Here is a 27797-nt window from a genome sequence, read left to right on the forward strand (position 1 = left end):
ATGTTTTGAACTTACAGCAAGGAATCCAAACTCTGTTGAAAACAACTTATACCCTCCTTTAATTCTTAAAGAAAGATATGATTTAGCAGGAAAGCTTTTGTGAGAATATTATCTGTTGAAAGCTTAGCCATCCAAGGGAAGCTGCGTGAGAAATGTCCATAGTGGTCAGGTGATACAGTGCATCTTCCTATCACTGCCCCTTGAGTCTCCCAGCTCTGCCTACAATCCTTGCCAAAATATTCAAAATTCCGTGAAACCACAATCCAAACCACATAAGATCTTACAGCAAGCTTATTTTAGTATTTATTGATCTCCCCCTCGGCTTAAAACAAAGTGAAACCACTTATAGAGAAATGCTTGGAATGGCTCCCCTATGGTGAAGAAGAGCTCTTTATTTGGTACATAACCAGCAAAGTCCCCTATGGTGTAGGACTGCCTCCTTGAAGATTATCAAAACTAGAAATTGCATATATTCCTGAATGAACTGAATTTTGATGGCAGCTTTCATTCTAATTTCTTGGAATTTGGCATTGTTTTATTCCTTTAAGTTGATTATGTGCATTGGTTTATTCCTTTAAGTTGATTATGTGCATTGGTTTCTAAAATTATGATCAACTTTGAGGCAGCCTAAATCCGACAGGTTTTTTTAAAAATGTACAAAAATGGATATACCGTTGCATAATGTGTAATAATCACATCACTTGTATGTTGGGGAGAATTTGGGGCAGGTGGTGTTGAAACAGATGCTTCACCATAAAAAATATTGTACTAGTGAAGAAACTGCAAAACACAAAACAAGCCTTCATATTTCTTCTCCAGGCTACAACGGTCAAAAGAACATACATATACATTGGCTGGACCCAATTCCTACATCAAAATGTAATGCAAGAGGGTCAGCATCATGTTAACTTTAATCGCTACAATTTCTTGTGGTGCATTTCATTTGCATGCCCATCATGTGGGGAGAGCTGCTATTGATATATAAGAGCCATCCCACTGTTTCTTTCTGCTAGCAATTATAATCCTGCCATTCACCTTGTTTCCGATAAAAGCCTCTCATTTGCGGGATCAACAGATCTACTCAAGATCAATCAAAGTCCAACTTGCCACCACCACAACTTACAGGAATGAATTCTTTGCAGCGCTCACAATGCAGGACACCCTGTCAGCATCCACATAGTCATAGGTCAGTTCTTCAGGATCTGTCTTCGAGCCAGATTCTGATAAAAGGAGGCCTAGCCAGTGGCCCATTTCTTCGCAAGACTTGGCCTATGAAGCAACCAAAGTGGAAACCCATTGTTATAGCCACAGGTCAAACTTCCATAAGTCCTCAAATCTAGAAAACGAGTTCTAGGATTTGTTAGAGCTTACCAGGATAAGAACACCACACGGAAAGGTAATCAAAGAAGTGTTTAAGATCCCATGTGACAAATCATCTAAAAACAATTCATTCTTTTAAAAAGGCTTTAAAAAACCCCACTCTCTGCCAAAATGTCTGTATTAAAGGTTGAATTTATCCTGCAGCAATAGGTGCTATTGGGTTGCATAAAAAGAAACCCTAGTAGCTGTATACTGCCTTGACTTTCAGTTATTCCACATTTCAATCAAAGGCGTGAGGTTTCATTTTTTTCACCAGTAGATGGCGCCAATTTAACATCCTATTCTTATATTATGCATGCAAGTAATTTTTATTAAAACAGTTATAGTGAAAGGTGAGGAAGCGCCCAATAAGTGCCCTGAAAGATGCAAGAAAAATAATTAATGATATCTAGTTGGCCTGACCTAAAATGGCAGAGTGATACTGTTTTGTGAATGGAAATTGTGCTTTTTGAAGCAGCTCCTCTGATTCCTTCAAACCTCAGCAATCTCAGCAAACAAAACAGCCTTCAGAATGCCAGGCCGTCACTGCAAACCCATTGTTGGCTGCAAAAATTCCTCCTACTACAAAATTCAGGAAGTTTGCCACATTTTCCTCTTCCTACGCAGAGGACCCAAGATTAGAGATAAATAGAGAAAGAAAACAACTCCTAGGCAAGGCAAGGGAAAGTAACGGACATGAATGACTCAGTCTGACAGGGTCAGCTGCTGTAAACCAAAGTTACACTGATTTGTGCGCCAGCTTTCAGATTATGGGGCATTGTGCTTGCACTGCCTTAATCCAGATGCCTGCTTATTTCAGGAAATACTTCCGTTTCCAAGATCCTGATCAGAGAGTAAAGCCTCAGTTTACATAACCCTGATTATAACAGAACTAACTGTTTCTGGCTATGCTGAGCACCTAACCTAACCACTAAGATGGTAGTTATTTTCTCGCGCACCGTAACATAGAGGAGCGTGGTAGGATAACTGACTTGGAAGGGATCATGCACCCAAGGGAGTCTAAAGCCACCCAAACAGCTTACAGACACTACATATCAGGATTGACCCTTCTAGTTTTCTTCTGCTCTGGTATGGCACACTGAGGAATGCTGTTGCAACAACCAAACATAATGCTGCTTTTTAAAGGAGAAATAAGCCAAACCTCTAACATGGCCAGTTCTTCCCCATTATGCAGGATACGGAAAGAGTAGAGATGGTCAAGGCTTGGCTCTGGAATAATGTCGCAGCCTATCAGGCTCAGAGGCTGTTGAGCAGATTTGCTTCTGTTCTTGTCCTGGTAGAAATGCAGCTGCCCGTCTTTAATGTGACACCACCGAGATCGCCACTGGCTGTTCACAAGTACATTCAGGTATGCTGCAAAGAAGTATGTGTCCGCTTAGATAACATTTTTCTTCCTGGTGGAACCTGAGCACTGATACAATGGCGCTTCTCTTTGAGCCATAGGGGCAAATGACTTATACTAGCTATTATTAATGCTAAGATGGTTCCATGCTTACTTCTCTGCCTCTCCCACTTTCTCCATGCTGCCACCCTCTTCTCTTACTCTCTCCCCTTGCCTGTCACTCTCTCTGCCCCCTACCCCATCACTCTCTTTCTCTCTCTTTCTGCCCCCCTACCCTATCACTCTTTCTCTTTCTGCCTACCTAACCCTTTCTTTCTTTTTCTTCCCCCTATCCCATTACTCCCTTTCTCCCCCCCACCCTATCACGCTTTCTCTTTCTGCCCCTATCTATCACTCTCTGTCTACTCAACCTTTTCTTTTTCTGCCCCCCTACCCCAGCACTCTCTCTTTGTCTGTCCTCCCCCCCACAGGCTTCCCCCCACATTGCCGCTCTCGGTGGCTTGCCAAGAGAAGCTCTGGACAGGCCCGCCAAGGCTCCCCCCCCCCCACACACACACTGCCACTCTTGGAGTCTCACATGGAGCAGCTCTGGCCCCACTGAGGCTTCTACCCCATTGGGAAGCAGCTGCCAGGCTTCTGGGTGCCACCGCAGCAGCCATAGCCGCTGCCAGGATCCTCCCATGCAGATAATAATTTGGGAGGAATTTAAACCCCCAGTGCATTTTTGTAACATTTGAGATTTTTCTGCAAACTAAGCTTTCCCTCAGGTTTGTAGAAAAATCTCTTTTGGGTAAGTGTGGCCCTGATCTATGGATTTAAATATCCACAGACAGGGGGCACAGCTGGGAAATAGTATATAGATAATACCGGCCTACCCTACAAATCTCTTATAAGGATTACAGGGGAATGTATGGAAAGTACTTTGTACATTGTGAGTGCTGTAATAGCTGACAAACTGCTTAATAATGCATAAGCAAACCATTCTGTAACATAAGCAGCATTCTACATAGCCATTTAAGACATAAAAATAAATTGTAGCTATCTGGATAAAATTTGACTCCTAAACAGATTCTGAGAAAGAAATAAAGCAGTTTATAATATCAAAATGCTGGGATCTTGTTAAAGCTTTTCATTGTCCCTATCAGAGCCCTTCCCACTGAAAGCTAGGGGCTCTAATATTTCAAGCTGAGGAAACAGAAGCAGAACTATCTTCTTCCCTCCACTCTGGACTTTCATGGTTGGCTGCCTCCTAGATCATCCTCTCAGCCAGCTGCTTCTGCTTGTTGCAGGGATTAATACAAATAGTTGCTTAAGGATTTTCCCCAGATTACTTACTACAAGTATCCAAAGACCTTTCTGGACCATCCAATGAGGATGATTTCTTTCTCCCAAGGTTCATTAAGTTGCTCAGCTTTAATCCAGATGTGCCTTTTTTCTTAACTAAACAAAATAAAGAAGAACTCTGAATCATATACCAAATCATACTGATGAACATCCAATACAACCTTCATAAAGTATAGAACACACTATTTGTGCCAGATATATCTGTCAGAGCCCACTTTGCATGGTGAGTTGTCCAAGCCACAGATGACATACCCTGGGAGATGGACATGGGGAGTGTGACCCTGTTAATTCTCCCAGACCTCTCAGCAACTTTCAGTACCGTCGATCATGGCATCCTTCTGGACTGACTCTCAGGGTTGGGACTAAGAGGCATCATTTTGTGGTGATTTTGGTCCTACCTCAAAGGCAGGTTTCAGAGCCAGGTGCTGGGGGACTGCTGCGCTTTCCCTTGTTCTCTTTGGCATACTTTCCATACCTGCTATTGGTCTCCTTCTCCTCCTCCTGGGGTTTTTTTTTCTTTTTTTTGGCATTATGTGTGTTTTTATGTCTTTATTAAATTATTGTATCATGTACCCAAGGCGGCAAACATCAAACATTAAAACCTTTCAACATTAAAAACGTTTAAAACAGTGTTGAAATGTTGTAATGTTTGATGTTCACCGCCTTGGGTACCCTGTTTGGGGGAAAGGCGGCACAGAAATATTTTACATACATACATACATACATACATACATACATACATAGAACAGTTTGTCATGTGACTATTTACCACAGTGCAAATGCAACCCTGTAGCCATCTGCAATCCTGCCAAGTGGTGAGTGACACATCTGAATGCAATCAAATGTGTGGTGGGCAGGGGAGGGAGATCCAGGGTGATATTTTCAGTCAGACCAGTGATCTGTCCCTGAACATCGTTACTCACAAGTCCCACAGACTTACTGCCCTACATGTTTAATGGGACAGTAAAAAAGAAAATCCCTGCTGCTACTGATCTAAGATGCTAAATTTCCACAGACCAAACCAGGAAGACATTAACCTATAGCTTTAGAGGAGCTAAACTCAGAGGCAGAGCTCAAAGCCTGTCATTTACTAGCTTACCACCCCCAGTATGAGACTACACACACCCCTCCCATACCACTGATTTCATTAGCCTTGTTATACATCCATATAATATATTGCGGCTATGTAGTTTCACTGTACATTATTTCAAATAATTGCAAAAGACAATGAACATAGTGCAGAAGCACTAACTGACTCAGGACCATCTAAGTAGACTGCAGAGTTAAATAAGGCTTGCAGAAAGACTTTTTCTAATCCCCCCCTCTCTTCTCCTAACTCAACTTCCGTGTGAGTGTGTTGTTACCATCTTTAGTTTCTTGCAGTTCTGGATGGCCATCCATGCTGCCTCCACTTTCTGATGTTACTGAATATCTCTCCGATGACTCCACCTGCAGGCAGGAAGCAGGAATAAGATCCACAGCACCAAAGATGCACTAGCAACAAAGCATTGGCAGAAATACAGGTCTCCATAATGTAAGCTACAGGAAAGCCCCGTTTACATTTGCCAAGATTAGGGCAGGAGAGGTTGGAAGGGGGCCTGTATGAATGATGGCAGAAAAGAATGAAGTGGGGGAAACGAACACATATCCTTGATATGAGGAACCAAGTCATTTGCAAACTCTGGCTCCTCCACAGAAAATTGTGCTTGACCTGTTAATGTAGGCTTTGGCATCGCCTCTGGCTACAGGAAACATTGAGGACATGTGACATGTGGTTGCTTCTTTTAAAACATTAGTTCCTAGCATTTTCTCAATGCAACTATACATTTGTAAAATGTCATCTCACACTGTTGTACACTGAGAGATGCTGAACAAGATTATGGTTTGTATCACTTTTCTCCAGTGAAATTTTCTTCTCATTGATGCGATGAGTGACGTTTACTCTGTTTAGGGCATTTTTACTTTTCTGTGGGCACAGAAAGATACCTGATTTCCTGAAGTAAGCTTATTCATCTTAGGAAATTGACAGGGAAAAGTCTTCACATTGTGACTTTGCTAATATAAGCCCTGTTCACAAGTTACATTGAATATATGTACAATTCATGTACAGTGTACACTTGATTTTTTCTTATACACAAGTTGAGTAATTTTCACGTCTCTTTAACAAGTGATTTAAACCTCACATTTATCCAACTACTGATCCCTGGTTTCATCTGTAAAATGAACATGTATTGGCACTTTCATACTAATAGGTGTATTTGTAATAACATGTTAGTTGTTAAGGTTGCCAATCTCCAGGTACTAACTGGAGATCTCCTGCTATTACAGCTGATCTCCGCCCGATAGAGATCAGTTCACCTGGAGAAAGTGGCCGCTTTGGCAATTGGACTCTATGGCAATGAAGTTCCTCCCCTCCCCAAACCCTGCCCTCCTCAGGCTCCGCCACAAAAACCTCCCCCCAGTGGTGAAGAGAGACCTGGCAACCCTACTGGTTGTACATGTATAACACGTGAATAGGGTTTACCCTAAATGGGAATGTACAAATTGGGCCCTAATCTCTGACATACCAGACTTCTACGTGAGGTCTAGATAAATTTATCGTACAACATTCTAGTTTTAATCTGGATCAAAAACGATTCAATGTGTATAGAGAAAGAATTATATATTCCTTATCACTATTTATGTTTTGAGTTATTAAGAACTGAGTATTTAGAACATTGGGGTTTAGAAAATTGAGCTATTAAGAACTGAGTATTTAGAACATTGGGGAAGGCACTGGCAGACCACCCCGCAAACAAAGTCTGCCTTGGAAACGTCAGGATGTGACGTCACCCCATGGGTCAGGAATGACCCAGTGCTTGCACAGGGGACCTTTACCTTTACTTAGAACATGCCTAAGTGTGGATCCCCTCTCCTGACCCAGATTCTAGTTCTTCCCTCAGGAATCAGCCAAGGGAAAATCTGTCAACAAAGAGGCTTTCATTTCACCTGTTTCACCTGTTAATGTGTTTTGATCTTACATCAAGGATATCCGAAACTCTTCCCTTTCAGAAATCTTTTTCATACAAATCTTCCATTTGTGTTTTAATGGTTAAATCTGCCAGCTTTGTCTAACAACTCAAATTTTAATTTCAAACAAACTGTCTGGAAAAATAAGCACTTCCAAAAGAAGTGTTGATAACAAAGAATGCAGAGGCAGCTTGTCACTGTTCCAGTTGTACTTCTTTCAACAAGCAAGGGTTGGGTTCTCTTTACATGCAAGTTCCAACCATTTTACTGTTTTCCTGGGAGTTACTTTCCTTGTATAATCAGATGGGCTTTCAAAAATTAAAATAATGTGAGGCAACAAAAGATTGCAGAAGAAACCTTACTCTTTCAAAATCACCTCTTAACAGATTAAACCTACTTTGGGATAACTAAGCCGCTGGGAGTCTGGAATATATTGGTTCCCATCGCACAGCCCATCAAGATAGAGACCGCTTGTCTCTTGGATAACCTGCGTGGAAAACAAAGAGTTAACTTGTAAGCAGAGACTGGGTGGGTGGGTGGGGGGAGGTTGTTCTGCACTGTAAAGACTGCAGATAACTGACATGCAGATCAATGCCTGTAAAGCCTCTTTTAAATTGACATGCAAAGAAGCTGAGTGTTTGCCAAAAGACCTGATCAAGGACTCAGAATGACCATGTAAACAACCCACCCTGAACAAAGGCATCAGTTTGCAGACAGAAAGGATTTGCTTGTTGTAACCCCAACAAAGAGGAAAGTGGAGGCTGAAGTTTTTCACATCTCTAAATTCAGACTGGAATTTCCTGTGAAAACAGGATGTTATTTACTCGCTTTTTTGCCATCAAGTTGCAGCTTGACTTATGGAGGCCCTGTAGGGTTTTCAAAGCAAGAGACTTTCAGAGGTGGTTTGCCATTGCCTGCCTCTGTGTAGCAACCCCAGACTTCCTTGGTGGTCTCCCATCCAAGTATTAACCAGGGCCCACTCAGCTTAGCTTCTGAGATCTGATGAGATCAGGCAATCCTGGGCTATCCTATGTGATGTCCAAGTCATGAAAAGCTTCAACTGCCCATATCCACACATTAAGCCTCTACTGAAGGGAGAGGACTTCCCCCCACCCCCAGGCTGTTTGCAACCCTAGTTGGTGGTCTGGGAGATTTAGCCACTCCAATCCTGTTTTTGCCCAGAGAACTCCTTTGCTTCAGAGTTTCCAAGCACAGGCCTTCAACTGTTGTCTAGGAACATCCTTCCAATAACGTTAACGACTTACTTTTAAACTTACTACAAAATATGCAAATTTAAAATTAGAAGCACTGCCGTTGTGCTTTTGTACTAGTCACAAAATTCAAGTGAGCACGAAAGCATTTGCTGTAGAAGACCTGTGAAGGTGACACAAAGCTCCACCAGAAGGAGGTCAAGAAGAGGCTTTCATGGTGCTGCTCAGGGAAAGCGCCAGAGAGTGAGAAACTATGGCTGAGAGACATCTCCCAGCACACCGTCTTGCATTACTTTCCAAGTAGGAAAAGTAAAGTATGTATTCAGAGTATACATTTCCTACAGGGCTTGCTCCTGTGAAAGGGGAGCTGTGGACCAAACAGAGCACAGTGGCTCTATTCCTTGCTCATTCCCAGTCCTTCTCGTTCACTTTTCCCTGGGCTTCTCGGGTTTTACCATGAACAGCCCATATATCTTTTTACAACCATAAGGACTAAAAAAATCATGCTTATATTAAACATTTCAGAACAATGGGAGACTGAATAGAGAGCCAGATACCAAATTCAGTGCTGGTATGGAGTGTCAGCCATGAAGGAGCTAGAAAAGATTTTGAGGTGTAAGGATGTGTCACTGGCCACCAAGACTAGATTAATTCATGCCATTGTATTTCCTATTACTATGTATGGGTGTGAACGCTGGACAGTGAAGAAAGGTGATAGGAAGAAAATAGATTCCTTTGAAATGTGGTGTTGGAGGAGAGTGTTACGGATACTGTGGACTGCCCAAAAAACAAATCTGTGGGTTATAGATCAAATCAAGCCTGGACTGACTCTAGAAGCTAAAATGACTAAACTGAGGCTATCGTATTTTATAGTCATGTTATGAGAAGGCAAGAGTCACTGGAAAAGACGGTCATGCTAGAAAAAGTTGAGGGCAGCAGAAAAAGAGGAAGACCCAACAAGAGATGGATTGACTCAATAAAGGAAGCCACACCGCTCAGTTTGCAAGATCTGAGCAAAGCTGTCAAAGATAGGACATTCTGGAGGACTTTCATTCATAGGGTAGCCATGAGTCGGAAGCGACTTGATGGCACTTCACACACACACACACACACGGAGTGATTGTGCACACATGACATTCAGACAGCCCTGAAGACAATGACAGAAGCTGTCCATTAGACCTCCCCACTCACCCTGAGCCACTGTTCCGCCTGGTCCTTACTCTGCAAGCCCAACACAATGACATCTGCATTCATTGGGATGATCTTCAGCTTGTGCTCCTGCTTCCTCACATTCTTCTCCTTGTGGATGACGCTGCAGCCCACCAAACTAACATCGAGCTGGGGGTTGTGGTCCTTGGACGTCTTGTAGCACTGGGAGAAGAAGGAATGAGGTAATTTTACGGAGACCAAGCATTCACTGGATAGCAAAACAGATAACCTGCCAATAAAGTTTTCAGTTCTTATTTTATTTGATACTGCTGGTGGTTCTTTTCCATTCTTTTTGCTGGCTATTTTGGTATTGTGGTTTCTAAATGCCGTATATGGTATGTTTTAAAAGGTTTTTACAGTAGCCTGCTTTGAGAACCAAGTATTGGCAATGCTCATGGACTAAATGTCTCTAAAAGAACTATATACATAAATCTGAAAAGGAGGTTGAGCGTGAAGGAGGCAAACTCACTATTTAAACCAAGTATTATATTTTTATTCAAAGAAAATAAAACCTCTTTTTAAATATATATATATATATATTTATTGCAATGGCCAAAGGAACAGTAGTTATTATTTATATGCTTTAAATAATGTGTTCAGAATTTAGAGTGGTTGGGAACTAGCAAGAGGAAATTAAAACCAGTCACCCATGGCTAAGGAAGAGACCACTAGCCAGTTTCACATTCAGTGCCCAGATGGTTTATATGGATGACCAAACATTATTTATTAGCACTGGTGCAGAAAAAGAAAAGATTCTGTAGTTTATAGCTTGCTGAAAGAACTGCTGGGTGAAATTCTTTGAACAGAGTAGGCCAGGAGTGTCGAACTCATGTTTCAAGGGCCTGATATGATATAAATGTCACTTTGTTGGGCTGGGCCATGCCAGCCCAGATTGAGAGTGGGGGAGGTGGCTGCCTGGGTTGGCTTGCGGGCTGCATAAAAGCGCTCAAGGGGCTTGATCCGGCCCTCGGGCCTTATGTTTGACACCCCTGGAGTAGGCCATTTCCAGAACTGTGACTCCTTTCACATGACCAAATACATACAGCAGCAAGGGAAGAGAACCAGGTTTCACAATGTAGATATTTTGTGTGCCAACAGACAGTAACTCTCTGTGTAGCAGTTATGGGAGAATGGGCAGATGTGTCCAGACTTTGCAAATCTGTGGTCCCCAAACACACGCCTTTCCTATAGAGGCACAACACCCATCCACATCTTCATTCATTTACACAGACACGCACAATCAGAGGATGCATCCAATAGCAACAGGGTGAGCGACCACTTCCCATGCCACCTTCCTCTTATTGATTCTGAAGGTCTCCAGATAGCCGCACAAGACCCAATTATCACTGTGCGAATTCCTCTGCTCAAGTGCTTGGACACTGCAAGCCTTTCTAGCCACAGCAGCTTTTCTATAGTGCTGCTAAATTCTACTTGGTCAAGTTAACATCTAGAGTTTTCAGGAGTTTGGATATTCCAGCAGAGAGTTTGGCTTTGAGAAAGTACCTTATTTCAGACTTCCCCACCCCATCAAGCACTTACATACCAACAACCTGTTGTCCTTAATGACGCACAGCTGCTTGGCCCACTGCCCCAGCCATTTCTTCCGCCATAGGAAAGCACAGATCCGGGCATCTTTCATGAGTTCAATGGAAGCTTCAGTGGAGGGCCACTGGTGCGGAGCTGACTTGCCCTTACTGCTCTCTTCCTCGTCATAGGATTCATAGGAGCTGCTGACCACTTCTCCGTCATCTGCAGTTAAGGGGGGAAAACCCACTGCTGGGTGACAAAGCAGACTTCCACACTCCCCCAGGCAAACTGGGGGACATTACAACAGCAAGCATGACTGGTGAAGCACAGAGGACAAGGATGGCTTGGAAGTTTGCAGATTTTACATAGCGCGGGTCCAATAAAGGTTGCCTGTCTTTACTTATCTTATACTGCTCACATGACTTTCATCAGCATGCACCAAGACAGACATAGATCACAAACTATCATATCAAGTGCTATGTTTTTACGTGCTTATTCAAACATGTGAAACTGATGTCAAGGATCATTTCTCTTGAAAGGGGGACAGCTTTGAGTTTGGCTTTTAGTGCCTGATAAAACTGTGCAAATGTACATAAGCAACTTTACGTTCTGCACACTTTGTTTGCAATGGTGTTGCACAGCTAATTAATAAAAACCAATCCTAGCTGCTATAATGAAACTCTTACAGTAATGCAAAGGGTTAATAGTATTCATGTATTGATTTAATTTGGGGGTGCAGGTAAAACATGGCTGAAAGTGAAATGAACAGGTTCTGTTAAGCTAATGGTTTTGTTTTCACATTTGGAACGATAAAAACCTAACAAGCAAACAAAAAATGAAAGCTAACAAAATAACAAATGAAAATGCAGGGTTTGTACCCATTTATTTTAGGACAATATACCATGGAAAACAACTCATGTAGTTTAGATGCTCTGTCACTAAGGGCCACAATAGTCGTGACGGCATTCTTGTGGCTGCCACAAGGATGCTGCTGCCGCCCTCTTAAAGTGGTTTAAAAATGCCACGAGGGCTCAACCCTGATTGGGGGCACAGCACTGTTGTTTCCTCCCTTTCTCCATCATCTGCAACCAAGGGGCGAAGCCCCATTGATGGGTGACAGCAGTGAGCACAAAGCTGAATTTCTAATTCCACAGCTGACCAGGACAATTCAGGATTTGGTGGGACTATTTTTATGTCTCCCTCCCCATTAGGGTTGCCAGGTCCCCTCTGGCCAACAACAGGGGATGGGGGGGGGTAGGGTTGACAGATCCAGGCTGGGAAACTCCTGGATATTTGGGGATGCAGCCTGGGGAGGGGAGGGACCTCATCAGGATGCAATGCCATAGAGTCCACTCTCTAAAGCATCAATTTTCTCCAGGGGAACTGATCTCTGTAGTCTGGAGATAAGTGGTAGTTCCAGGGATACCCAGGTCCTACCTGGAGACTGGCATCTCTACTCCCCATGCTGAATGAAAGACTTGGAGGAAGAAATACTGGGAATGGGGAATTCATCTCTCACAGCATGCATCCGCAACCTTAACATCATCCCTATCCCAGCATATTTTAAACCGTTAGGGTCTCTACCCTGCAGCAGCATAATTCCTGGAAGTATTTACGATTAATGGAAAAATTAATTAGGATTAATGAACACTCCCCCAATTATTTTAGGTTCAAAGTGATCAGAGCTCTTAAAAGCTTGCAGCATCCTTGAATGGTGGGAGAAAGGAATCAGGGTTAGGATACGTGCATCTCATGGTGTGTGTGTGTGGGCGGTCATCTTTTAAATTTATGAATTAAGATCTTTGTATTTGTGGTATTTTCCAAGGATTCAGAAACCCCTACCTTGTCTGTGGATGGCTCCATTTCAGTGCCCTACTGACAGGCACCCCGCCACCAAGTTTGCTGTTACAAGGAGTGGAGTCTGATTTGTGCAGAACATACGAACCCACACTCCCAAGAGGAAAAAGTCCATAAAACGTGCATGAGCACACAAAACACAGAAATTAATAGCAAGGCCAACTGAGGAGAAAGAAATGTGACAGGGAGGGCTGGTGCAGACATATCCCAAATGACAGCAAGACTCATTCATGCAGCATCTGCTTCACATGCCTCCAAGTTCTCTGCCCACTGCAGCCAAACAGCCTGGTCCCGGCAATCAGCTCGAGCAATTACTGTATAAACAATGTGGCTTGTATCATGGAAAGGCCTTCATCTAATTCCTAGTATACTAAAACAAAAAAGACCTAGCTTTTTACATCCCTACCTACACTTTTCTGAAGAAGCCCTGCACAGAAGACGTGGGAGAGCACTAGCGTTGCAATACGCATGAGCGTGTAGCAACAGTGGATCACACCAGGGGGCGATAAAGAGCCTGTGTCAAAGGAAGAGATGTTGTCCTCTCTTTGCCTCAGTGCTGGCTCGGTCCTGTATACCCTGTGAAGTCAGCTCCTGTCCTTGGCACTGCATCTTACAGGATATGGCCACCAAACCACTTTAAGGGTTCTTTCACACAACAAGGATGCTGTATTGGCACAACACAAAAGGCTCCATGGGAAAGTTTTGAACATGAATGCAGACTGAAATCAGAAAACCCTATGGGGGTCATCATAAGTCAGCTGCAATCTGCAAAAGGTAAAGGTAAAGGTCCCCTGTGCAAGCATTCCTGACCCATGGGGTGATGTCACATCCCGACATTTCCTAGGCAGACTTTGTTTACGGGATGGTTTGCCAGTGCCTTCCCCAGTCATCTTCCATTTACCCCCAGCAATCTGGGTACTCGTTTTACCGACCTCGGAAGGATGGAAGGCTGAGTCAACCTTGAGCTGGCTCCCTGAAACCAACTTTCGTCAGGATCGAACTCAGGTCGTGAGCAGAGCTTGGACTGCAGTACTGCAACTTACCACTCTGACAGCAAAATAAATAGATACATTTTAAAAATTGGATGATGGGTGGATAGTTCAGCTCTCTCTGTGGAGTAAACTTATGCATGTGCTTCTTGGCAACTACTGTGCCCCAAGTTCATAACATTCTCATAACACTCTCATACAACAAAGTCTCTTAAAAGATCCAAGTTTGTAAACTGGGAATGGCCTTAAAAGATCAGCCATTCTTGAAAGGAAAAACTGCCAACCTACATGGTGCGGTCATTGTACAATTCATGTTTGTTAATTTGGGGGACTATCTGCTTGTTTCATCTCCAGTAAGAGACCTGAGGTCATTCAACTTCTTATCCAAACTGTTGTTTTGAATAGGACCATCAAAGACTTTCAGTCTCTAGACACACCCTGATTAGTCTCTTGCTTTGAACACATTCCTGAGATGATACCAAATGTTTTCTATAGGTTTTAGATAGCCGGGTAGAAAAGCAAAAACCTGCAGAGGGAGTACAAGCTGTTATCTGCCAAAAGCCACTCATGAATCAGTCTCTGTTCCCAGAGTGTCAAATGGCAAGGATGATAACTGCTAAAACCATGAATCAACCAAGGAAACATCAGTCTTAAGCAACCCTTTTGCTGTTCTTCTCCTTCTGGATAAACTGCTAGGTCTTCCCCCATTGCAGCATCCAGGTATTGGCGTGGGGGTAGATAACTAAAGAGAGAGGAGAACTAAAGAAAGAGGAGGGGGTTGGTTGAACTGGCAGAATGAAGGAGTCTGGGGATTGCACAAATCAGTGATATGCAACAATTACCTAAATTGTGCAGAGCTTTTCAAGCCCAAGCAAGCACAGTGGGAGACTCCTGGTTTACTAACAAAGGGTTTGCTTCCCTTCTCTCTCTCAGAGTATTAAGATCTCATTCTAATCTGTTTACAAAGCACGGGAACAGTCTTTTAAAAACATGAATCAGAAGGAGAATGTTAGCAGACGAAGCATTTAAAAACGTCACCAGTAATACACAGCAGTAATATTATGGATCCACAAGAAGCTTACAGAGATGACAGAGGGGTAATTTTGCCAATTTGCTTGGGAAATTCCTGGAGATTTGGGGGAGGGCAGAGTCTGAGGAGGAAAAGGAGCTCCATGGATATGCAATGCCATAGATTTCTTCCGAAGCTGCCATCTACTCTAGGGAAATTGATCTTTGTAGTGTGGAAATCAGTTGTAATTCCAGGAGAACATCAGGCCCCACCTTCAGGCTAGTAACCCTACGGGAGGGTCTGCATATATTTTTTTTGCCAACAAGAAAGATGTTCAAGATACTCTAAGCCATTGTCAACTGTGGTGTCTAGATTTGTTGCTTGTATTGGTGCAGCTAATCATTAGAACTGTGGGCATTCTCAGGTTTCCTAGGATAGTCTCTTTAGAAGCTACTTACATCTCCCTTGTCTCTATCTCTCTTTGCAAAGATTCCACCAACATAGAGAGCCTTTTACAGAGCTACACTGTAGCTAATGAATTAAATCCAATGGGACTCTTCTAAAATATCCTGGATTATTTATTCCCATGACAGGTACTCAGAGATTATTTAGTGGTATACAAAGCTATGGCCGAATGCATTTATTTTCTAATGTGTTCCTGGATTTGTTCCTGCTAAAATCAGTTTTGACTAATAGTACAATCTTATGCATACTTATACTCAGAAGGCTCACTTTAATCATGGGTAGAAGAAGAAGAGGAAGAAGAGTTGGTTTTTATATGCCAACTTTCTCTACCACTTAAGGAAGAATCAAACCGTCTTACAATCACCTTCCCTTCCCCTCCCCACAACAGACACCCTGTGAGGTAGGTGAGGCTGAGAGAGCTCTAAAAGAGCTGTGATTAGCACAAGGTCACCCAGCTGGCTTCATGTGTAGGAGTGGGCAAACCAACCCGGTTCACCAGATTAGCGTCCGCTGCTCATGAAATGATTTATGTTAGCTATTCCTGACTTTAGCTGAACTGGATCCATTTTATATTCCCTCTTAGATACAGAATTTGGACGTGTGGTGTTGTTGGGTTCACTGATCTCTGTTTTAAGGTAGACTGCCTAACTGCTTTGCTACTGTGCCAACCTGAGTACTTTATAAAAATAGGCAGAGGAAAAGGAATCCCTGTAAGAAAAAGAGTACTAGGATGCTAGTAAAATGAAGTGCATAAAGCTTCAACAAAATCCTGATCATTAAAAAAAGGTTTTAGTAAAGACAGTGGCAACATGATTCACCCTCCAGATTGATGATCTGTGAGGTTTTGGGATCTTTCGTACCAGGTGAAAGGCATGGTTCTTGGGAATATCTGATGAGATTCATAGTCCCAGCCTCACTTGTTTGGGTTTTCTAAAACTGTCCCAGCATCTTGTATTGGTTTTGCAAAGCCTCAGTTGCAGCCAAAATTAATGTTCCTCATTGTGTGTGTGTAAAATGCCAGGTCGAAGTTGACTTATGGCAAACCAGTAGGGTTTCCAAGGCAAGAGACTGACAGAGGTGGTCTGCTATTGTCTTCCTCTGCATAGTGACCCTGGTATTCCTTGGTGGTCTGGTCTCCCATCCAAGAACTAACCAGGGGTGACCCAGCTTAGCTTCTGAGTTTGGACAAGATCAGCCTAGCCTGGGCTACCCAGGTCAGGACAACAGTCCTCATTACTCTCCTAATTTTATAGCACACAGCTTCCTGCTAAACATGAATGATTGGCCACTAATATTCTCCTCCAGTACTAATTGAAAAGACTCCCATGGAAGGATTTTGGATTAAGCCTTCCTCAGGTGTATTCCACAGGTAAGACCTGCTAGTGTCACCCATATCTTTTATTCATACTTTACTACGAAACTGCAAAGAGACTATGCAGCAAAATGCTAATTATCTATCACTTCTGCACAATATATTGTATATGAATTTAGGGTGAAAGAATGATTATTGAAGATGGAGGGCTTAACCATCGCTATATATCTTGCTGGAGATGAAGCGGATTGTCTCAACAGAGTTCCCATCTTTACTCATAAGACAAAAGACTAAAAAGCAATGCAAGAGTCATAGGTTATGAAAGCATGCCATACCCAAGGTTATTGTGGCATATATGACTCCCTCAGTAACCTGCAAACCTGGCCTGGATCCAGTAGGTGCAAGCCTACCGTAAAGACCTGCATAATCACACATGAAGAACAAAAAAGAGAAAGAAACAGACCTACACATGAACCACAATGCATCTTCACTAATTATTAAACCATGCATTATACTCTCCTAGCAGAGGAATGATAACTTACAGCAAAACATACAAGGATGAGAAGAAAATTCAGTCAGCTAAAATATTCTAGCAACCTCTGTGAACAAGTTATGATAAACATCGTCAGAAGCTATACATTCAGTTTGAAGAACTATTGTTTAGTATTCAGCCCCTGCAGCACCACTCAGTTCCGTCACATTTCTTATACCATTTGGTTCTGCTCTTAGAGGGTAGGATTGAATGGTCTGTGACTGAATATTCATTTATACCAGAGTGAAGCACCAAAAGGCACACAGGGTGATTACAGATGCCATGGAAGTTCATAGTCTTTTGTATGAGCTTTGTCATTCTCATCTTCAAAGCACTCTATAAGCACACCCAGTTCCTCCCAAAATTCTTCAACCACTGCAGAATCAAAGTAGTGGAACAAAGTACAGGTCACAGGCCCAGCCAAGAGAAGTAAAGAGTCTCCCTGTTTCTCTCTTCTTTTCTTTCCCTTCCCTGCCTCAGAGAGAAAGCTTCGGAGGTGCCTGGTATACGCAGATAAATTTAAGTGTTAGGAGTCATGGGAATTATATTTTCCAGAGTACACCAAGCATCTCACATGAAGTGTGTCTGAGGCACCAGGGGAAGAAGGGGGAGATTAAAAAAGAAAAAAGGCAAGAAGGCAAGAAAAACCTTTCCTTCTCTTGGCTGGCCCACTGCCTGCCGCTACCATCACATGACTCTGAAGCAGATGAGATCTGGGCAAGGAGAACCCCATACCATGGAGGCATAATTATGGCAATAGGTTTATGGTGCAGACTTTGCTAAGCATGTAGCCTCACTCTCAACATGTTTTCTTGCAAGTAAGACCCACTGATTTCAATGGCAATTACTCCCAAGTACATACACATAGGAGTGCAGCCTGAAAATCTTATCCCGTTTCTTTGTTTTCAAGGATATTGGATGTGCACCAGAACCATGTAATGATGGACAAAGACATATGCCCATTGCAGCATGTTATCAAGTAACATATAGATTTTTTGAAAAAGCTGATTTAGTAACATCAGCAAACATCCAAATATATCTTAATACAGAGAGTAAACTAGATCCTAATTGGGGAGGGGGAATGTCCTAGACATGCCCTGCTACACATTTGCAACAATGTCTGTATTCAGCTGGCCAAGCAGTGAGGCTGTCATTGGAGGAAATGAGCTAGTAATTAGGATAGCAGGAGTAATGTGGCAAACGAATCTTTTGCGCTCAGTGATGGTTTGGTTAAACAGCAATCCTCAGTGAGTTTTCCACATGTTTCTACATGCCGCACCCCTGAACTGAGCAGTTATATTTCTTTCCAAGTGTGTGGCAAAACCAAAAATAATGTAACATCACTGCCCTGGTGAACACCCATACATCTAACAGTGTAATCCTAAACAGAGTTACACCCTTTTAAGCCCAGTGCTTTCAATAAACATAGAAGGGTGTAACTCCGATGAGGACTGCACTGTAAGGAGCTGCCTGGCCTGTTCCATAACATGCCACAGACTTGCCTTGCTCAGCAAGCAAGCAAGCACATGTCAGAAAACAATTTAGATGTACTAGTGGAACAACAGACACTCCTTTGATCCAGCTGTTGCATCTGATCAGGCTTTTCAAAGGGGAAACATGGAGCTGATGGTCACACATGTGCTCCAAACTCTCCTGCAGGTGATGTCATCACAGCTGGGCCCGATTCACACATGTCATCACATGGGGAGGAGAAATGTACACAAAACACTCAGAGCGTAAGAACATAACGAGACCCTGCTGGATAAGACCAGTGGTCCATCTAGTCCAGCATCCTGTTTCACACAGCGGCTGACCAGCTGTCCTGGAAGTTACAAAGTTAAGGAGAAAACACAACCTTTCAAGCATTTCCTCTAAAATCTTTGGAGTTCTTCAGATCAGGACCTCCCACTTTATAATGAGCTGGCCAAGTCCCCATGAACAGGGTGTATCACCTCAACAACAAATGACCCTGTAGAGTTCCATTCAAATGCGCTGCATGTTACTATGTAAGGAAAGGTAAAGAACAGGAAGGAAGTGAGCATTGCCTGGGTCTATACGGGAAGGAACAGAGAGAAGGAATCGAAGGCACTTTCCCCTCTGCACAGGATCATGAATTGCAGAGCAAGGCCAAAGGCTCCTCCCTACAGCCATGTCAAAGTGATCTTTTGGAAGACAACACGGCAGAGATGGCAGCAAAGATATACTAGTTTGGCAACATAGTCACCATACTCTTCCCTTTCTATAGTAAACATTCTACAGTTATGGTGTTCATACACACACACACACACACACACACACACACAAAGATCGGACTGCACATATAGGATAATGTTTGCGTTATGTTACATTCAGCTTTGAAGGAAGGAAACTTTGCATCTACCAATTTATCAATGATAATTATCTGATACAATCCAGATACCTGCATTTTTAACTGTGCGTTTGAGAGGGTTTGTTTCAGTATTTGAAACCATCTTTTCACAGACATCAGTGTTTGTGCGTAACATGCAGGCAAGCAACAGCAGGTAATAATTTATTCTGTACCATTCGTAGAGATGCCATAGGGCTCCGCTTCTTCGTAGTACCCCTCTGGAGACTCGGTTTTGGTGCATGAATGCTGCCTTGTTTCTGGAATCTGTGAAACAAATAAACAAAAACAAGGATATCTGTAGATAAAGTCATGGAGAAATTTTGAAATTGGCCTGTATTACAGATTTCTCCTCCTGCGTTAAATGAAGATTCCCTTTTACAGGCAAGGTATACATAATTATTGTAATCTTTTATCATGACTGAATGTAAAGGGCAGGTAAAGCATAGCCCAGATGCAATGCAACAGAATACCCATAATTGTATGTGACTTCTGAATCCATGTCCATGGAGATTCCTGAAAGCTAATCCTCACAGACTTGACGCCTGGCTACTCTACGTATGGTTGTGTCTCCATTTAACAATAATGCAGCCCCTTTGAGCAGATCATAGGTCTACTTACAGAAAATTAGCTGTGGCAACTCCCCACCCCCCGTCTCGCCCCGTGGATGGCTTAGTGCAGATCCATTTTTCTGATATGCAGATGTGGTGATGGGAAATTGGTAGATTTCTGCATATTAAAGGCACAGCACCTTTGACAGAAAACAAGATACTAATAATAGGTGACATTTACTTGCCCTCCACTATTTTAGACTGAAAATAGATACCGTCTGCTTCCTATATTATCGCTCTGAAGATCACTGTGTGACACACACCATCCTTGACACTGAAAGCAGCTCTGAAAGCAGCTCTGATCGGTGTGTGGTATTGATTTTCTCTGCACTAGCCGGTCTTGAAATTAATTCTTCAAAGAGGTGTCAGTAAACTGACCACCATGGTTTCTTACAGTTAAAGTTACAGGATGTTTAACCTCACAGACAATAAGGTTGTGCTTACTATAGTGACAACTTAAACACATCCCCCCATACATTTCCTTTCTAGATCCAACCAATGTGCTACAATGGTTAGTGCGCTGCCCTTAAGAGTAGAGGGACCCAGGTTCAAATCCCTGTGTGATCTTGGGCCAGTCACCAGCTCTCATTCTAACCTGCTGCACAGAGTGGGGGGTGAAGATTACAAGGAGGGGGGAGGGAACCCCTACATATGCTGCCTTTAGAGGAAACATGGGATAAAAATGAGACAGATATAGTGATGCGAAGAGCCCCATGGCACAGAGTGGTAAGCTGAAGTACTGCAGTCCAAGCTTTGCTCACAACCTGAGTTCGATCCCGATGGAAGTCGGTTTCAGGTAGCCGGCTCAAGGTTGACTCAGCCTTCCATCCTTCCGAGGTCGGTCAAATGAATAAGGAGCTTGCTGGGGGTAAAGGGAAGATGACTGGGGAAGGCACTGGCAAACCACCCCGTAAACAAAGTTTGCCTAGTAAACGTTGGGAAGTGATGTCACTCCATGGGTCAGAAATGACCCAGTGCTTGCACAGGGGACCTTTACCTTAATAGTGATGTGGGGATGGCAGGTGGGGACAGACATGCTTAAGGCACTGTGTGTTGTGTCTTGCTGCGCTGCAGCAGTTACTTTATTGCAGCTGTGCAGAGACTGCCAAAACCTCCTGTGATGTGACTGAGCAGATTCTCAGGGCTCCATGAGATAAGTGTGACATGAATTGGGTTGTGGATCCCCAACTGATGTCAGACATAACATCAGGAAACTAACATTCCCAAGTGCTGCAGGGCCATATTTGCCTCGTAAACGCAGTATGGGGGAGGGGCCTTTCCTCCTGGGCCATTTTTCTGAACCAAAATGGCTACTGGGGGGCTGTTTGCCCCACATGCTGCAGTAAGTTTACATGGAGCCCCCAGCAAGGCAAACAACCACTCCACAGACAAACGGCCACCCCATGGCTCAGGAAAACTATGCAGGAGGGAAGGCTAAAGCCCCTCCTCCCCCTGCTCCACACTCATGACCCGAATCCAGCTCCTCAGAGCTTGGGAATGACAGACCCCCAATGTTAACTGTGACATGAGTCGGGTCAGCCCCCACTCCAAACCCAACTCATGTCATACATATTATCTAGTTGAATCCTCAGTTTCAACTAGTTTGCTGCAAGGATCTGAAGGAACTTAGGAGTGCCCAAGGTAAATTTAGACCAGTGGTTCGCAAACATTTTTACTCCATTCTCCCCTTTCACCATTGTTCAGAATAGAATTCCCCCCTTCCCAAGACAGTCATAAACTTTATTGAATGTCACAGATTAAATTAAAAACAAACTACAATTTTACAGATTGTACACAATCTACAGGACATCACACTTAGCTGAATAGTGGTCCCAATTCCCCCCCCCCGGAACCCTAAAATCCCCCCCGGGGGAATTCCCCCCTTATTGAGAACCCATAATCTAGACAATGTACAAAGAAAACAGTCGTTGAAGTTTTTACACATATCTTACAAATACAGACAGTTGGAATACATGCTCATGCTAACCACTTTTCATTTGGTTTAACCATAACAGATTATACTAGTAGTGGTTTTAATTCCAAAGGCAGGTAATTCATACGTTGCAGCACCTTAAAGCAAATAATTGCATAAATTTTCCTGAAAGCCTTTAGGAACTATCCTACAAATGGACTGTTCAGTAGAAATCAGTGTTTATAATAAGCATTTTAATAATAACATTAATGGATTGTGTATAGTCAGAACAGAGCCATATCTTATTTCCTACAATGACTTTATTACAATTTGAGTTTCCTATGTTAAAAAAGTAATTGTCATTAAAAGGAAAAAAACAATATGGGAAATACACTGTACGTCTTCAAAGTCAATATGAGCAAAAATGAAGGAAGCAGATAGCATTGAATCACAGCAAAACTTTCAGAAGATTCCAAGCACTGGAAAATCCCTGGATGGCTGCCAAATTATCCTAGTATACAGTCAAAGTGTTGGCAGAGAAAACCAGACACCATGAATCCTTTGAAAAGATCCACATACAAGAACCAAGGAACTGCCAAGACTACTTCTAAGCTCTCTTCTCTAGGAATCCAAATACATCTGTTTTCCATTCCTCCACAGAAATTCAAAAATCTTCCTGTTCTCGCAATGGACAACAGGACTATATCCACACTTCCTGACTGACTAGGAAGCTCTGAAGCAATCATCCAAGGATCCCCAAAATTCCCATGTCTATAACCGTGGGTTCTCTGTAAGGATGACCTCAATCACTTCCACACGTAGTGGTGTGCTGGAATCTTTTCAGTGGCATGCTAGTACAGAGCACAAATAAAACATGAGCTGGTATATTCAGTCAGGGTGGAATTTGCCCTCAGATCCAGTGGAAGAACTATGACTGCAGTTGTAGTAAATACACATCTGAGTCTACCCCAGATTCAAATACAAACATACCTCATTTTATTTGGCTTCGCTTTATTGCTTCTTTTTACAAATTGAAAGTTTGTGGCAACCCACAATATCCTCGAGGTATGCCTGTGCATCCTCCTTTTTCTAATCCATGATGGCTTCATAGAACAACATGGACTAGCATCGGAAGCCACGCTCCTAAAACATCTGATGGTTTTGAAATTGAGTGTACTACTCTTGATACTACCAACATTAATATATTTTTAAGCTAACAAAGGTTAAATGATGTGTGGGTGTAAAGTGCCGTCAAGTCGCAGCCGACTTATGGCAACCCCTTTTTGGGGTTTTCATGGCAAGAGACTAACAGAGGTGGTTTGCCAGTGCCTTCCTCTGCACAGCAACCCTGGTATTCCTTGGTGGTCTCCCATCCAAATACTAAACAGGGCTGACCCTGCTTAGCTTCTGAGATCTGATGAGATCAGGCTAGCCTGGGCCATCCAGGTCAGGGCTAAATGACATTTAGCCAATGAAAAATAAACCTTATATTACACAATCATTTCAGCTCATTACGATATTGCATTATATCATGAAAGCCTCTGGTCAAAACCCCATTAGAACTGCCATGAGGTAGGGATATTACTGATGCTGGCTAATCTGAGTACAGAGCAGCAGATGTTCGATTTGATATAACCACAGATCTCTCAAGGAACTAGTCTCAATTGGTCCCTTGGCAAAATATTAACTCACCTTTGCAAAAACGGTTGGGTGGAAAGCAATGCACAGAAATAATAGGTCAGCATCTATAGCTGTTATGCACAGCAAAGAGGAAACTGGTTAAATATTTAAAGTGTCTAAATACCAAACTGAAGCATTAAAACGCTTTCCAGTGGGAGCCACCTTCTCAGAAAGAGAGAGTGTCTCTGATGTACATTTATTGATGGCTGGCATTGGATCAAAGCAATAAGACTTCCTAGAAAGATTAAAACAAAAAACAAAAACTTGGTAGCTATGTCTGTCTACAGAAATAAAACATATTGTAGTAGCATATTGTACTGTCCTCCTACACTGTAAAACAAGCGCAAAGATACTAGAAGAGAAGGTGGCTTCTTTGCATTGTTTCATACTAACAACAGAAACCAGATGATACTAGGTGGTGCAATAGCATCATGCTCTAATTTCTTTGAAGTTCTATTCAGTTTTCCCCCCAATATATATATATATATATGGGAAAGTGTGTGTGTGTGTGTGTGTGTGTGTGTGTGTGTGTATATATATATATATATATATATATATATATGGTATTCTTATGTTACTATTTTGAGGGGAAAGTGTATATCGAACTGGTTACTTAAAAACAGATTCCCACCACTGTAAATAAATACGGTTAACTAGTGGGTCCTTATTTCTAATTTTAATTCTCTCGCTTCCGGCCCTTTAAGCCTTCTCCGTTTAAACAATGTTCCCTCAGTATTATGATATAATTATAGCCTCTTATTACGACTTCAGTGTTCCCAGAAAGCCAAAATCTCTTCAGTTTTACTGCCGTGTTTCGAGCTTCATACAGAATTTCATTCATTGACCCTCAAAGATAGCAAATCATTCTGAAGCATTTTGAAGTCTGAAAGAAGCTGAAAAAACAAGAAATTATGGAACGCTTTAGTGACCACGATATATGTTTTGAAGGAAGTTTAAACAAAATGGATCCCTCCTGAACAGTTCTGCTCTGTATGAGTCTGGACTTCCTGCTCTTTTGGTGTCTGCCTTAGGAAATTCTGCTTCTACATTTAGGAAGCAAGCTTGAGCCAAAATTTCAGGAATCAGTAACTCTTATCTCTTACTTGTTTGTTACCATGAGACAATGACTCCTGCATACATGGGCAAGGAAATGTTGTAGTTCTTACAAACTGCAGAGGTGGTGGTAGCCTATATCTTGACCTTACCATTTTAAACTACAGATAGGACTGAACACTACACTATACAAAGAGATAGGTGTCAAGGAGGGCAGTCGTAGCCTAGCTTTCCCCCTTGGTGTGATAGGAAGAATTGTAAGCATGGAGTATTCTGTTTTCTTGTGTAGTGGCTTAGGGTACACAACATCTTATTTTTCAGGGGCTTATCATTCAACAGTTCTGGAATGCCCTTTCAAGAACAGCCTGCCTGACCCCCAATTCTTTCGGTCTTTAGTTACAAGCTTGAAGCAATCCTCCTTGATAGGACCTTTAAATTGCAAATTGCTTATGCTGTGTGTGTAAAGTGCCATAGAGTCACAGGTGACTTATGGCAACCCCATAGGGTTTTCAAGGCAAGAGATGTTCAGAGGTGGTTTGCCATTGCCTGCCTCCGCATGGGCTGAGAGACCTCTGAGAGAACTGTGACTGGCCCAAGGTCACCCAGCAGGTTTCATGTGGAGGAGTGGGGAATTGAACCCGGTTCTCCAGATAAGAGTCTGCCGCACTTAACCACTATGCCATGCTGTGTATGCTGTTGCTGGCTAATTGTAATTATATTTGTTTTTTTATTAGCACTGTTCTTTTATTGTCTTTGGACTTACTGCCTTTCCTTTTATCTTTTAGTTGGTTGGGGTTCTTTTTGAAAATACATATTGTTGTTTGATATATATTTTATAATACTTGCTTATTCACATACTATATTTTCAATTCATTGTGACGAGCCCTGGCAATTCATGTGTAATCTGCCCTCACTGAAAAGTACTATGTTAGAGACAATGTGAAATGATATAATGACTCTGTCCATGGTGTTTAATCTATGATGGCTGCTTATTTACATCCTTTTACTCTTGAAAGCTCATACCCTAGAAATTCTGTTGGTCTTTAAGGTGCTACTGAACTTGAATCTTGAATACACATGAAGCTGCCTTATACTGAATCAGACCTTTGGTCCATCAAAGTCAGTAATGTCTGCTCAAACCACCAGCGGCTCTCCAGGGTCTCAGGCAGAGATCTTTCACATCACCTACTTGCCTAGTCCCTTTAATTGGAGATGCCAGGGATTGAACCTGGGACTTTTTGCATGCCAAGCAGATGCTCTACCACTAAGCCACAGCCCCTCCCCTGAGGGACTGCCTTGTTCTTCTACTGCAGACCACCATGGCTACCCACCTGAATTTATTTATATCTTGCCTTTCTTCCAACATGAAACTGAAGGCAACATACACCGACTTTTTAGGAAGTCTCTTATCCAAGCACCAACCAGATATAATCCTTCTTGGATTCAGGAAACTTGCTGTGTCACCATCCTTCAGACCATACACAAGTCATCTTCCCATGTTCAGTCATCAGCTAATGAATATGTACATGTGAATTAACCCTTTTTCCATCTCCCCATACACACTTACATTTTGCATGGAAGCACAGGCATAATTCTGAAAATGGTACGCCCATGGTGAGTTCTCACCTACCACACTAATGGAAAATCACCTGCTTCACATCATTGGCTGATGCTGGTTGGGGTAGGCAATGTCAGAGTGTGGCGATTAAGGCACCACATGGAGAGGAAGAGGCCTCCCCACTTTGATTCCATGGAAGGTACACGTCTACTTCCAATCAATTTCATCCATGTATTCCACGTATACTGCATATTTCCTCATATCATCAGGATTTTCACAAATCCGTTCACAGGGTTACTTGTAGCTCCAGTGAGCCTGTCCCACATGTCTAACACCGAGATATCCCTCCCTTTTAGGTTCCCATGAGCTACACAAGATTTGGAGAAATGAGTATTTCTTTGTCTTTCTGCTGGGCTTTTGCAGGAGACAGCAAGGCGGTGTTCTGCTCTTTGCAAAGGCCTAAGCAAAAGCCAGAGAAAACATCTCTCCAGTTCCAAAAGTTCTTAAGAACTCAGGAGATGGAAGATCTGTTTGCCTTCTTTCACTGGGATTTGGCAGAAGGCAGAAAAACTCCTTTGCTGATACAAAATCCAGTATGAAGGCAGAGCAAATGCCCTTCCCAATGTTCTCTACACATATTGCAAAATTCAGGAAAGGGGAAGACTGAGTCAGTGAGGAAGGCAATATTTGTGGAACCCTGAACATAATATATTTCCACTCATGAAAGAATCTTCTGCATACATACACACAGCCCTGTATGTCAATTCATTCTCTCTTTCATAAAAGATTCATGAATTACCACATCATACAGCCAGCAATATATCACAGCGCTAACACCAGACTAAAAGACTAAACAACTAAGCGTAAAAGCATCAGATTAAGAAAACGAAATCAGAAGGTTCTAAAATTCAGCACAAAAAACCACAACAGAGGGCATCATTCAAGCGGACATGATTTTTAAAACCAGCCATAGGGTCTGAAGTACACAGGAGAGCAAAAGGGTCTTTGCATGACAGTTCCAAAGACCATAGACAGTATGAATAGGTAGGTAGGTAGGTAGGTAGGTAGGTAGGTAGATAGATAGATATGGTCATGAGATCAGAGATAACAGGTGTTTCATAAAAATTACAATCAATTAATATTCAGGATTGAATCTTAACCTTAACCACTTCCACCAAAAACTCTGCTACCTTCACCGTGACCTCAGGCATGAACCTCAGGCATAGACAGTATGCTTGGGGCCAGGCACACCTTAGTGAAGAGTGAGTTCTATACTGAGGCTACTACTGAGACACCCCTGCCTCTGGCGCACCCACCCAGCTTCATTCAATACGTGGGGGCATACACAGCAATCCTTTGATAATGACCTTGGTGGGCAGGCATGCATGCATCATGGATTTGTTGGGCAGAAAACATAATATCTCTGCTCTTG

General features: G+C 42.6%; 1 protein-coding gene across 1 annotated transcript in view; it reads right to left on the reverse strand.

Moving 5' to 3' along the window:
- Positions 1–27797, reverse strand: part of AFAP1L2 (actin filament associated protein 1 like 2) — a 67062-nt gene that overhangs the window by 10195 nt on the left and 29070 nt on the right. The window contains exons 5-12 of the mRNA XM_056850459.1: positions 19728–19818; positions 11039–11244; positions 9478–9657; positions 7473–7562; positions 5431–5515; positions 4058–4162; positions 2522–2733; positions 1124–1269 (exon numbers count right to left, since the gene is read on the reverse strand). Of these exons, the coding sequence (XP_056706437.1) occupies positions 1124–1269; positions 2522–2733; positions 4058–4162; positions 5431–5515; positions 7473–7562; positions 9478–9657; positions 11039–11244; positions 19728–19818 (1115 nt within the window). The remainder of the gene's footprint in view (positions 1–1123; positions 1270–2521; positions 2734–4057; positions 4163–5430; positions 5516–7472; positions 7563–9477; positions 9658–11038; positions 11245–19727; positions 19819–27797) is intronic.

Source organism: Euleptes europaea, chromosome 5 (assembly GCF_029931775.1).
Source record: "Euleptes europaea isolate rEulEur1 chromosome 5, rEulEur1.hap1, whole genome shotgun sequence".
Taxonomy (NCBI): Eukaryota; Metazoa; Chordata; class Lepidosauria; order Squamata; family Sphaerodactylidae; genus Euleptes; species Euleptes europaea.